This window comes from Pleuronectes platessa, chromosome 16 (genome assembly GCF_947347685.1).
Source record: "Pleuronectes platessa chromosome 16, fPlePla1.1, whole genome shotgun sequence".
Lineage (NCBI taxonomy): Eukaryota > Metazoa > Chordata > Actinopteri > Pleuronectiformes > Pleuronectidae > Pleuronectes > Pleuronectes platessa.
Window position 1 is genome coordinate 17,236,151 of NC_070641.1, and position 14,011 is coordinate 17,250,161.

Below are 14,011 nucleotides of genomic sequence, written 5' to 3' on the forward strand. Positions count from 1 at the left end.
CAATCGCAGCGTCTTGCGCTCCGATGACGCGCAATGTGAGCGACTCGGGCCATCAACATGCGGCATGGATATGTTGACTTGAGCCAACGTGTGAAGTGAGAAATAATCATTTCATCATCGCTGCGGAAAGTATTTAGTTTGTTATTGTGGCATTTTCCTTTTCGCGAGCAAGATGGCGAACATCAACCTCCAGTTCAAGACAAAGTAAGTGTGTTTTGTCACGAGACGAGAAAACATATAAGCTAATAGCTAACACAAGCTATCAGCTAGCACACGCTCAGCTAAAGTGTCACTCCAAGTTTCCACAGTAACGTTCCTGCTCTTTTCTCCCAGTTACGATGTTTCCAGCAAGATCGAACCGTTTTACAAAGGAGGGAAAGTGCAGGTGAGTTTCCCCCACATATATTCACTGATTTCCACATATACTTTAACAATATTATAGACACAGGAATACCCCCACCCACTAAAATATCAGTACCTTTATAGTACCACATGTTATAAGAAAATAATAATGACAATCAGTAGGACATAATACAAACACGAATAAGTAGCTAACTTATGATATTACAAATTAGTAATAAATATATGTATATATTTTTCGTTTGTTGATAGTTTTGCTTGTAAAATGCACATATCTATGAGTTTTGGTTCAAATGTATATTGTGAGCGTATAACTGAATTATAAGTTCATATTTATTATATCGCATTAATATCTGATATGCACATCCTGGAGAGAGATTTTTTTGTTGGGCTTTAGTTGTTAGTTATGTAGCTATAAACTTTGATGCAACATTTTAAATATGTACTAATTATATAGATATACATTTTTTATATAGATGTGTATCTCCGTATATTAGATTTTTCTTACAGTTTTTGTCTTTTACTGGGTTTGAGAAGATTCCAGGTCAATTTGATCAAATTTGAAGAGAAACACTTTGTGAAGATTTAGTCTGTAACATAATAAAGTAGTAATGATAAAAAATATTATTAAGTATAAATACCATGCTGCAAAGTTGAGGTTTTAAGTGATGCGGCAGTGGTCAAAATGTCCTGACTTGTCCTGACCAGCTCGAGACAGTATCCTTAAACAGACGGACTTCTCCTCACAAGACATGATACAGACGTGTCCACAGGCTGACTGACCTGACTGGTGACTGCAGCTTTATTCTCTCCACCTGTTTGTTTTCCAGATCAGCAACGATGAGCAACACATCTTCTGCACGTGTGGCTCTCGTGTCAATGTTTTGGAGATCAGCACAGGAAAGATTGTCCACAGTGTCGAGCATGTGAGTCCACAAGATCTTTTAGGGCTGGAGTTACATTTCAGTCGATATCGATAATCATCACAATAAATGTCACTGTTATCATTTCATTTTATACTACATTTTAGAAACTTTTTTTTACTCCTGAGTGCTTGTTGTGGTCATTTGTAAATTTGTACTTTTGATCACCGAGATCTTTCCCTTCTTGTCTGTTTACAGGATGATCAAGAGGACATCACATCTTTTGCACTGAGCTGTGACGATGAGGTAAAGCAGACGCCTCGGCCACTTGTCATTACTTCAGTGTGAATTTTCTTGATGTTCTAATGTCAGCCTGTACAAGAGTGGTATTTATTAACCTCTGTACTGTGTCCCACCTCAGCTGCTGGTAACAGCCAGCAGGGCTCTGCTGCTGAAGCAATGGGACTGGAAACAAGCTCAGTGCACTCGTTCCTGGAGGGCCATTCACACAGTGCCTGTAGCCAGTATGACCTTTGACTCGACCTCCACGCTCCTCGCCACAGGTCAGCTGACACTGGAATAGAAGCTGTGACATTCACCTGCTGCATAGACAATTTCCCAGTTCAAAGACCGTCTCCTCTTGTTGTCCTGCAGGTGGCTGTGACGGTACCATTAAGCTTTGGGATGTGTTGAAGCAGTACTGCACACACAACCTGAAAGGGTCATCTGGAGTTGTGCAGTAAGTCCAGATATCTGTGAACCACAGCTGAGACATCATTAAGATTATTTCTTAAAATTCGTTGTTAATACAGAAGTTGTAGCTTGGTTTTGAAAAGTTAGACCCTCAGTCGGCGGGTAAGGTTAGTGAGTTTTTTCGTGAATAGTCTGCTGGAATGATAACAAATCAAGAAGTGTCACATGTTACAGTAACAGGATATAACTGGATTGCACATACAAGGGCTTTTACAGTGAGGTGATCTGTCATGAAACTCCACCAGTAAAAACTAAAGGCAAAAGGGATTTGAAAAATCAATATTTGATTGGATTAAACATAATCCCAAAAGTATTATTCAATACTTTTATGGAAACAGCTACGATTTAAGTAGCATCACATTTACAGCGGGAGTTGTCGTATTAAAAAGTTACAGATGTCACATGTTAGAGATTTCAGGTTGAAGCGGACACTACTGATTCTGTAGCTGCCTTTATGATCAAGAAGTGACGGTTGGATTAATCTTCGTGAATCTCTGCAGCCTCGTCCAGTTCCATCCAGACATCAGCCGACTGCAGCTCTTCTCCTCGTCTCTGGACTGCGGCATCCGGCTGTGGGACCTGAGCTCCAGTCAGTGTGTGTGTGTGCTGCAGAGCCATTACAGCGCCGTCACCTCCCTCAGCTTCAGCGCTGACGGTGACACCATGGTCAGGTACTGTGTTCCCACCCCCCACAATATCCCTTCTGTCATCTTACCTATAAACAGCAGACAGTTAGGATTTGTCTCTCTTCTAAATCTGCAGGTTTTAAAGCTGTTGTTTGTAACTTTGTGTTGATCCTTGTGTGCAGTTCTGGTCGAGATAAGATCTGTACAGTGTGGGACCTTGAGACTCGGAAAGCCAAGAGGACTGTGCCTGTCTACGAGGTGAGACTGTGAATCGGATCTTATTTGTTGGACGTAGGGTAATTCCTGAAAATCTTTTTGACTCCTCATGTGAAGCAAATGTTTCAGCTGTGACTCTTGACGTCTGAACTTGCTGTGTGTGTTGTCTTGGTCTCCAGGCTGTGGAGGGCGTTGTGCTGCTGCCTGAGGATAAAGATTTCTCTGAGATTGGAGTGAAGAGCAATGACTTGCATTTCATCACAGCTGGAAGCAAAGGTTCGATTTTAACATAGTTCTGAAAATCGAAGCTGAGTCCCTGTGCTTTGTTAAACTCACGTCTTCTCCCCCATCGTCTCTCCGTAGGGGTGTTAAGAGTGTGGGAGGCCAGCACGGCACGCTGCATCTACAGCCAGAAGCTCCTCTCCACCCTCAGCCCTGTGTCTGGGGAGGAGGAAGAGCAGGACGACAACCCTCGCAGTCTGACGTACCTGCTGCACCTGCCCGTCTCCTCTAGACTGGCCACAGTCACTGCAGAACACAACATAGTGCTCTACCAGCTTCCCGCCCTCACCACACAGCAGCAGGTGGGTCATACTTATATTTTTGAAATCTACATTAGATTCAATTAAAATTCCAATATATTATTGGCATGACATTACTCACTTTAATTGCTTTTTTTTTTTTAAACCAGACAAATGTCAAGTCGCAGAAACCTCACACCAGCTAACTTTAAATGATGCTTTAAAGAGGATGACATCTGTTCGCTGTCTTTTAAACATTAACAAAAAAAAGAAATGCTTTAGCTCTTTTGCTTCTTTGTCTGTAATATGCTAAACTATATTGGCACTCGCACCGTTTAATTCCTTGGAGAGACCTCGGCATCTCAGTCGGATGTTCGCTGTCACAGATTCAGAACTAATGAACGCTCTTCCTCTGTTGCCTGCCCCCCCCCCCCCCCCTCTCAGTTTGTGGGCTACAATGATGAAGTACTGGATGTGAAATTCCTGGGTAAAGACAGTCACATCGTGGTGGCCACCAACAGCTGCCAGATCAAGGTGTTTGAGCTGCTCACCAACAGCTGCCAGATCCTCTACGGACACACAGGTCAGTCCCCACCAGCAGAGGGCAGCATGTGTTGGTGTAGAGCCACATGTGAAACAATCTGCAGTTGGAAGTGTTTTTCCTGTTGACATGTGACCATACAGGTTAATAGCACAGAAATATAGTATTCTTTTGACTTTATTTGTATTTATATATTTTACACATTTCAACTTTTCGGGCGTCAAACTTTAAAGATGGTTTTGCTCCACTGGTATTACAACACTGGTAATGATGGCAACTATTTTTTGTATTGAAGTCTATGCTTATTGTTTTTAGTTAGTAGACTGAGTAATGTTGAAATTAGATGGGTTTAACACAGAAAAAGGGAAGGTGGGTTAGTGAATGATAAATATGATATAATCTGCTCAAAGTTTCAGCTTTGCATTCTTAAAAGTTGACTTGTTGAGCCGGTTGTGTTTTTTATGCATCGTACCTTTTCGCCTCTATCTTCCACAGACACTGTCCTGTCTCTGGATGTGTTCAAAACCGGCTCTCTCTTTGCAAGCTGTGCAAAGGTGAGCTCACCTCCTTGCACCTAACAGGGAACAGCAACCCAAGGATTAATGATTAGTTCCACACATTGCCCTAAAATCAACATGTTCAATATAAGTTAATCTTTAACTAGAGGACCGTTAAATAGCATTTATGTCAACATTTGTGTGGTGTGTGTGTTTGTCTTCAGGACAGGTCAGTGCGTGTGTGGCAGATGGACGGGGATAGTGGTCAGGTGAGATGTGTGGCCCAGGGCTCCAGCCATGCTAATGCTGTGGGCTCCATCACCTGCTCCAGGTAACACTTAACATTCCTCCACTCACACTTGTTTTCTTATCACATGTATAAACACAGATAGCGAGTTAGCTGGTAGACGAGTCTTTGTGAAGCTGCTTGACGGTAATGACCCTCCATCTTTGTCTCTGTGTGAAGGATGAAAGCGTCTTTCGTGGTGTCTGGCAGTCAGGACTGCACCGTCAAGGTGTGGGATCTGCCCGCAGACCTGCCCACGACAGAAGAAGACATACACGAGCTGACCGCCCGATGCACAGAGAAGGCGCATGATAAGGTACACGTCCAAAATGTTTGCACACTGTCCAGAAAGAATAACAAACCATTGTGACCATTAGTGGCTGGCACTCGCCCAATGAAAAACACATGTTTTTATAGTGTAAGCCAGATATCACAGCGCTTGGACAGTGAAGAATTTGACTTGAGAGCAGGGTTAAACGCCAAGTTTTTTAAAGCCCGACAGTGGAGACTTTACCTTCCAACAAGAGAGGCGAGCTTTCCACTTAACAAAAGGTTGAAAAGGAAATGAAACGTTTCTCCATAAAAGCAAAACAATGGACTTATGGTGACATGCCCACTTGGCTGTTAACATTCAACTAAAGTGAAGTATCTGATGCAACTGTGGGTAACCGCCAGTTATTTGTGGTAGCTCTTTATTTAATTACTACGTGGTTTCTAATGCATTCCAGTGTTTTCATAGCTGTGTCAACAGGTCAAAACATATCATTGAATTAGCGTCTGTATGCAGTGGGGCAGAGAATGTGATTCACTTTGGTGTGGTGGGTTTAGGTTTGTGACCTGCACAATCCGGATCTTTTAAATCGGTGACAATGGTCTATTCTTTAACTTAGCCCCGCTCCTTACCGGGCTCTTTCACCACTGCTCAGTTTTTTTATTTATGGAATGGAGATAATATCCTTTGCACACTTACGGCTCGTCCCATTTCCTGTTTCCAGCACTATCACTTGTCTTTGACCAATTTTCTGTAATTTGAGGAGCGAGTATTATATTCATTTCCCCACTACAATAGAAGGTGTCACTGCTGTCATAACAGCGTTAACCCCTTGGGCAGCTTCACTGAGAATCACTAGGGATTATACAAATGATTAAATGTAGGTCACACGATTTTAGCAGTTGCAAGGTGGTTCAGCCTTTTGTTACCGTTTTCAGGTGATTTTCAAACTCGTAGATTTGCCATATCTGAATATTTTGTATAATCTTTAATCAAATCAAATTAGCAACTCGTCCGTCTGTAACGTGTCACTGTCCCAGTGTCGCTGCTTCTAACTTGACAATGTCGCATGATACACAAACTGTTTAAGATTAAATGTCCTTATCTGAGAGTAACTAATGATATTTAATGTTTATTCATAATGAATAATATTGGATTACCATTTGTTAATATATATCATATATACTACTGCTACACTACTACTACTAATACTGTATAAGCCTGTTTGAACAATTACTAAATTATTATTAACAAAGATATTTACGTTAATAACCATGGCAACAATGAAAACTTTTGGATCAGTCTTATTAATCACATACAGCTAATCTCTTATTTTGTTGACATTTACACAGGAAACAAGGTCACTTATTGAAATCAGTTAAAATTACATTGAATGATTCCAGTTACTGTATAAACCTGACTAGGCCACTTTAATATTTGTATACACGGCTGTTCTTGGAGTTGTAGTGGAAACCAGTACAGGCAGGCTGAAGGTAACATTATAACACAAATTGTGGATGTGTAATAGTGTTTAAAGCCAGCTTACTTGTATATAACAGCAGCATTATATTTTATACGATTCTTTCGGCATTAGCGAGAGAGAGAAACATGTAAGTCACTCTCCCACTGTCTCATTTTACAAAATACAATGTGTAGGCTGGCTTTTCCCATCAGGAAGTGCAGGTGAAACCACTGATTACCGTTAGCAAGATGCGGGGGGAGAATGTTTACGCTCACTCAAGTTTCCTGCTGCACCTTCACACTCCCGACACAACAGAACAATTGACTGTCTGTCCATCAGCGGACCCTGGTTTCTCAACTTGTCTTTTGTTTTCATGTAAATTATCAGATCTGAGCAATGTCGGCTGTGATTGCGGAGAATTTAGACAATGCAGCTCTTTATGCCTCCAGGCTGGAAAGAGCTGTTTTCTTGTGAACATGATATCCTCTGGTTGCCACTATGCAGACTCTGGCTCCACATGTGCAAGATGGTGGTGTTTGTATCCCGGATATTGAGGCTTCTTTTGTGGATGGTGTAAGGAAGTGGACAAGCAGTTATTACGGTGTTTATCGTACCAGGAATGAGACTTTTCTTTCACTCAATTAACATACACACAAATGTACATTTAGTGTGTATGTTAATTGATATAAAATCTATAACTTTGATAGCTTCTGCTTGTAATCCTTCAAAGTCTTCACTTAAAACCTCATCAACTTTGTGAAGTCATTCCTCCTCTCCCCCCCCCTCCCCCTTGTCCTTTCTCCAGGATATAAACAGTGTTGCAGTGTCGCCCAATGACAAGCTGCTGGCCTCGGGCTCCCAGGACCGGACCGCCAAGCTGTGGTCGCTGGCAGACGTGGGGAGCCTGGGCCTGCTGGGGGTGTTTCGGGGCCATCGCCGCGGCGTCTGGGCCGTTTGCTTCTCTCCCGTCGACCAGGTGCTGGCCACGTCCTCGGCTGACGGCACCACCAAGCTCTGGAGCCTGCAGGACTTCAGCTGCCTGAAGGTGAGCCACTGGCTGTAAATGTAGTACAATGTGTATTTTATTACGGGAGCAGATGATTGACTGGATACAGTGGTCGTTTGAGCGCTCTTCCTGATAAGTGTAATAATATCTGTAATTCTGTGAAGATGACACTCGTATAAGATATGACAGAAGTGTTTATCAAAGCTTCATTAGTTTCCGTATCTTATTTTAACTGATTGTAATTCTCAGCTGCCAGAGATGGTTTTGATTGTGAGGCAGAAACGATGGGATCATGTGGTTTTTTCTGTCTTTGTCTTTCTTCAGACATTCGAGGGGCACGACGCATCAGTTTTGAAAGTGATTTTTGTGAGTCGTGGGACTCAGCTGCTCACCAGGTAAACCCATGGGAAGCATTCCTCCAAAATTCACCATATATACACAAATACACTTTTACCTACACATGCTCAGATGAGGCATTGAAATGAATGGATGTTTGATTATCATGTAATCTCAGGAGTCTGATCAGGCTACATCCACACTTATACATTTTAGTTTTAAAACGCATGATTTCTGCTACGCCGTGATGTTCACCCTACTCCGATTTTCTATCCTTAGTGGCTCCGACGGTTTAGTAAAGCTGTGGACCATCAAGACCAATGAGTGTGTGAAGACGCTGGACGCCCACCAGGACAAAGTGTGGGGTCTCCACGCCACCCGCAAAGATGACAAGATGGTGACGGGGTCAGCTGATTCTTTTATCACCGTATGGGTGGTAAGTGTGATTTGACTAATAATTACCAGTTGATTCAGAAGACATGGAGAGTGATTAGTAATAAAACCGCTAAAAACATTGATATTACCAGATTAAGAAAGAAATAAACTCAAACTTTACAAAAATGCCCCAAAAGGCTCACAGCTGTTCTTTTGGATGTTGTAACATCACTTAAGTGCATTCCTACGCCAAAGCCCAGCAGTCATTTCAATCGAGCTTGTATCAATTCTCACAACACTCATAGATGGCAGTTCCCTAAATGTGCCCGATTCTTTTCATCAGTGTCCATGAGTTATTCCCTGGGAAATAAGGAATTACTTCTGCAGGGATCGATCACAAATATGATGTTCTTGTTCTCTATCTAACTAGGATGTGACTGAAGTGGAGCTGGCAGAGGAGCAGGCAAAACAGGAAGATCAGATACTCAAGTAAGTCCACAATGTTTTAGATGTGAGAAAAGTCCTCCACTTTATCTTTTCTCTCAAACCAAAGTGATGCACAAACAGTCTTATTGTCTTATGTTGGAGGTCAGGAGTCAAGGAGTAGTGTGTTAGGCCCAGACTCCACCTGAGTCTACCTCTCCTCCTCCTGTCTGTTTGTCTGTCTTTCTCTCCCCTGATGAGTAAACAGAGGCTGTGTTAGGCTCAGGTGGGCCTCACTGGGTCGCTGGTCAGGTCTAGCAATGTTCAGAGCTGTTTGAGTGGGTGTGTAGGAATGTATGATCTGGTATTCTGATAATACAAGTGAATTTCAGATCCCAGACAATTGATCATATGTGTGAAAGTTTGTCCACGGGTTTGTGCAGTTGTTCAGGGAAATTGAAATGGCAGCGACAAATAGCGTGTCTGTAATATATTTATCACCTTTTCAAAACAAAAACAGAACTTGAATGTCATTAACATATTCCAAAAATGTACTTCTTTCATTCAGACTCTATTTTATAAAACAACTGTTAATTGTGTTTGTTGTAGTGGTAAATCGAGTGGAAGTGTAACGATGAACTGAAAGCCACTGGCATTTTTAATTCGTTAAATATAAAAAGTAAAGAGTTCAGTTGGACTCATGGATGAACTGAGTAGGGTTGGGAGTTCAGAGGAGGTTGTCAGAGGTTAGTTCAGAGGTTAATTTCACTGAGACGTCACCAAACATGTTTTTCTTGTCTTGTGAAGGCAACCTTTTCAGGAACACCTCCAAGACGTTTCTTTGAAATTGGTACAAATGTTCCCTTCAGCTGTAAAAGTTCTCAATAATTGTTAAAGTCTGATATTGTGACAGGACAGCCCTAATCTCGACCTACAGCTACTGCTGTCGATGTATTGATCTTTGTTTTGAATATTTATGTTTTGGTCGTTGTCCTTTGAGCTTATTTTCAGTGAATATTGATGTTTACTGTAACAGTTCTAAAACTGCACTCGGCTGCGTGTCGCCTGCTCCTGTTTGATACTGTGTGTGTGTGTTTGTGTGTGTAGGAAGCAGGAGTTGTCCAACCTGCTCCATGAGAAGAAGTATCTGAAGGCGCTGGGTCTGGCCATCTCACTGGACCATCCTCACACCGTGCTCACTGTCATCAAAGGTATTTAATCCGTCAAGTCTGTTCCGCCATCTCTAACCAAGAGACCAGATCAGATTCTCCTTCATGCAATCAATCTCTGTCCCTCATCTGTTCACCTGCAGTTATCTTGACACGGTGTCGGGAGCGTGTCGTCAGTCACTGCTCACTTTGAGAGTTGCATCACACTCGCTTTCATAGTGAACAGGCCCTTGAGTGTAAAACCCAAAATACCTGGATTCCACACTGCCATGGTCCATTGACTGAGAAATATGTGCTCTTTTGTTTGAGTCTTTTGTCCCTTTCTGTGAGGCACAGGAAGAACCTCAGGTCATGTCTCATAACAAGTGACTTTGTTCATTTCAAGCTGAGAACAGAACTGCGAGTGACAAAAGGTTTTCTGGGACAAATCACAGGCTGTTGATGAAGTTGGTACTGTTGAGAATTATTAGTTATGCTAAAGTTAACGCTGCTACTGTCAGGTCATATTTCAGCTGTCGAAATCTCACCATGCGCTCAGGCTTAAACTAGGCGTCCTCAAACCTTCACTTTTCAACAACGAAGCTTTTTCAACAATGGAAATGATCTTGGTTGCTCATCGTGTGCAGCTGGTGGATCAACATCCACATATTTCTGTACCTGTGTCAGACAAAAGGCAGATCAACACAGCTTTACAACGTGACGGAAAGTAGCATGAATTTTGCCAAGTCATTAAATATGAAAAGAAAGAACGTGGCCAAACCCAGCTTTGCACAATGGGATTAGGCAGAGTATCTGTTTACATAATCCTCATTTTCCTAAATGGTTGAAATCATAATTTAATTTGTGACTCCAATTGAGTTTCACCGATTTTAAAGTTTGTTCATCCCCCCCACTGATTTTCTTATATTGATGGAGAGGTGTTCATATTGAGAGAAAGAGGTTTCGGTGGCAGCAGACGAGTTTTACAGTGAAACTTCCACACGTAAGAACCATAACATAGCCACGCCCTTCTGTCTATTACATAAATTATTTTACCCTAAATGGACACGATGCGCAGGGTTTCAACAATGAATGAGGTGGAGATGCAATTAGATGTTAAATATAGTACCATGATCTCACATAGATGAGAATTAGATAAATGACAATGTGCTGGTGCATGTGTGTCTTCCTCTCTCCCCATTTCATTTGAACTGTGCCGTCAATAAAAGTGATTGTTGTCGAGTGATCAGACGCTTCCACTCAGACAGTCGGTAGTTCGATCCCCGGCTCCTCCAGTTTGCATGCCTAAGTGTCCTTGGGCAAGATACTGACTCACAAATTGCAACTGACAGTGTTGTGGGATAAGAAAAAACATATAGTAAACCTGTATGAATGGGTGGGACTCTATGGTGTGAAGGGCTTGTATTTGTGTAAATCGCAAATACCAGTGATCATCAAGGCTAGAAAAGCACTTTATACAAATACTGGGAAATACAGCTTGACATGAACAAATGTTCGCTCCTGAGCTTGGACACTGACTCTCTGCTGTCGTGTTCTCTGTTTTGTTAGCGATCCGTCAGGGGGAGGATGGACAGGAGATGCTGGAAAAGACTCTACTGAAGCTGCGAGTGGATCAGAAAGGTAAAGGATCACTGATGAAATACAGAAATAAGAAAAAGATGGGGAAAGCTCCACAACACCTTTCAACTCGATCCTGAATATCACACGTAGACCCAACACTTCCACCACTGGCTGCTGCCCGTCACTCAACCCTCTTCTCACTCCCTCTCAGAGTCACTCCTGCGCTACTGTGTGGTGTGGAACACCAACGCCAGGAACTGCCAGGATGCTCAGTCGGTCCTCCAGGTGCTCCTCACACACCTGCCACCCGAGGAGCTGCTGAAGTACCAGGGAGCCCGAACACACCTGGAGGGACTCATTCCTTACACAGGTCAGTAGATGGTGTGTGTGCGCGTGTGTGTGCGTGTAAGTGTTTAAGTGTTTAAGTTTAAGCTTCGGTGTTCAAGCAGAGTAACGTCTTCACTTCCTCCAGAAGCTCAAGTGGTGTGTGCAGTAAACGGATGAGACGTTTTTTACAGCTCATTGGTAAAGTCTGTGCTCACCTTTGGCTTTATCATCTGGTTCAACAGGTTCAAAGAATTCTTGTTTAACTCAGGCTTTAAAAATATGAAATTCCAACGAGGGCCTAGTTGATTAGACGCTGACTGATGAGGGGTTTTGCTTTTGGTTTTAATGACGGTTTTATTGACGGTTTGACAAGCTCTCTGCTTTCTGTTGTTATTTTACGTTCTTATGAATTTGAATGTTTTTCTTTCGTGTGCCCGAGTCTCTGTGCCCATGTTTTCTGAGAGTTTCTTTGTTTTGCCTGGCTGCCAAACGTATTTCCCTTCAGGGATAATGAAGCTGTTGAAGTGAGAGAGGTGATTCTGTTTGTATCTGCCTTGGAGCATTGGGTGTGTCTTGCAATGTTGTTGTGCACATAGTTCAATTGATAACCAATGGTGTTTACCTGTGTACCACAAAGTGACAGTGAAGTTTAGAGCTTAAGAGGACCTCAATGAGTCAGTTTATTGTTTGTGTAAAGGACATTTAACACTGATTCTGTGTTTCCTGGTGTCTCCTTTGCTCTTTTTTTCTGTGAGACGGTGTAGCAAAGGCGATGTGTATTATATAAACCACATTGTTGTTAAAACGGCTTAAGTTTCCTGCTGCGTTCACATCATTACCTAATCCAAAATCCTGAATCTAGTTTTGGCCGAAATAACTTCCTCTCTTCTCTCTCCCTCAGAGAGACACATGCAGCGGATTGGAAAGTTGCTGCAGGCGTCCATGTTCCTGAACTACATGTGGCAGAAGATGAGAGTGGCCGGAGCACCGTCCAGGTGAGAGAAACATGAGCCGCTGACACATTTCACATACAGGCCCTCTGGATACCTCTGGAGTTCGGTGCAGGTCTGAAAGCAGCTTTAGAGTCTCAACCTGCATGTTCAGTCTCTAAGTCTCAGACTGGAGCTCATGAACTCTTTGTCCACTGCCCTGTCTTTTCTGCTGTGAACAGGTTATTATCTTGTGATCCTTCATGTGTGATAATTAGCCATCGAGTCTGTCATCGTTGTGTCAAAACTTGTTTCCTTCTCGTGAAAATCGAGGAAGTCAAAAAGGTTTTCCCTGTTACTGAGATAAACAAGCACTCCTAAACCTTGGAATGCTGCCACATTTGTCTTTTTCACATAGAAACTTAAACTACCAGATTTGAATGATCCACAAAAAAAGTTCCCAGTATTAACTTGAACTTATTTTTTCTGTCTAGTCGCATGATAGATACTGGTTGAAAATGAATCTCCATTTAATGAATCTAACTCATGTTGTTATCTGTCCAGCATGGATCAAGATGAAGAAATGGATACCACTCCCCTTGAACAGACCCAACCTGTCTTCATGATTGACAAGGAGAAAGAAAAGGGCAGCGGCGACGAGAACCAGGATGTCGGGAGTGACAGCGATAGCGGACAAGATGAAGATCCAAATTGCCCGGTTGAAGACGAGGAGGAGAAAGATGAAGTCAGCGCCACCACAAAAGATGGGAGAATAGAAATCAAAGAGAGCAATGGAACGAATGGCAATCACCACTCTGACAGCGAGGAGAGTTCAGAGGAAGAAGACACGAAAGAAGAGGAGAAGGATCAAAGTACAACGGTGAAGTGTCTCCCAGTTTCTTCTGCTCCTCAGGGCCAGGCTCTCGCCAGCTGACAGGGATCACCGAGGAGCACGCGGTGGAAACTCTCCTGAAGAAAAACAGGAGATCCTCGTATCTTGGACCATTAGCTGGAGCGACACACTGAATGTGTGGCAGCGAAGGAAGAGACGTGTGTGGGACTTTGCTCTGATTTCTGCAGACATGATGTACAGAAAAGATGAGGAAGGAGTGATGAATGAAAGAAGGTTAAACAATCAGACAGGGTTGAGCCAGAGTTCTCTTCACGCACAGCAAATACCAGCGCCCATTGTCTGGCTCTGCAATGTTGCAAAGTCCGGATCTACTGGCTCGACCACAACACAAAAGGCTCCTTATATCAAGATTCTTTTTTTTATGTAATGACTAGAAATGTTTATGAAATAAAAATGCGTTTGTTGTCATTTAAATTTAGTTAAAATTTGTAATATTTTGTCAAAACAGGACTTCGTAAAGAAAACTGCAGGTTTTTAACCCTTTGGTTTCCTTGTGTTTTAGAAAAGGTGGGGGTGCACAGCTTTAGTATTCTCAGTCCAAACACGGGAGGACAAAGTCAATGAGCTGATTTCACAC

The 14,011-nt window shown here is 42.5% G+C and overlaps 1 protein-coding gene across 1 annotated transcript; it reads left to right on the forward strand.

Moving 5' to 3' along the window:
* Window positions 1-31: 31 nt before the first annotated feature.
* Window positions 32-13,848, forward strand: tbl3 (transducin beta like 3). Its single transcript, XM_053443065.1, has 23 exons — window positions 32-204; window positions 334-385; window positions 1,191-1,286; window positions 1,482-1,529; window positions 1,645-1,786; window positions 1,878-1,962; window positions 2,477-2,647; window positions 2,785-2,860; window positions 2,998-3,094; window positions 3,182-3,402; window positions 3,784-3,922; window positions 4,376-4,434; window positions 4,602-4,708; window positions 4,844-4,979; window positions 7,202-7,441; window positions 7,727-7,797; window positions 8,018-8,174; window positions 8,544-8,602; window positions 9,644-9,747; window positions 11,254-11,325; window positions 11,477-11,635; window positions 12,494-12,587; window positions 13,086-13,848. The coding sequence occupies exons 1-23, from the start codon at window positions 173-175 to the stop codon at window positions 13,453-13,455; spliced, it is 2,787 nt and encodes a 928-aa protein (XP_053299040.1). The 5' UTR covers window positions 32-172; the 3' UTR covers window positions 13,456-13,848.
* Window positions 13,849-14,011: the final 163 nt, after the last annotated feature.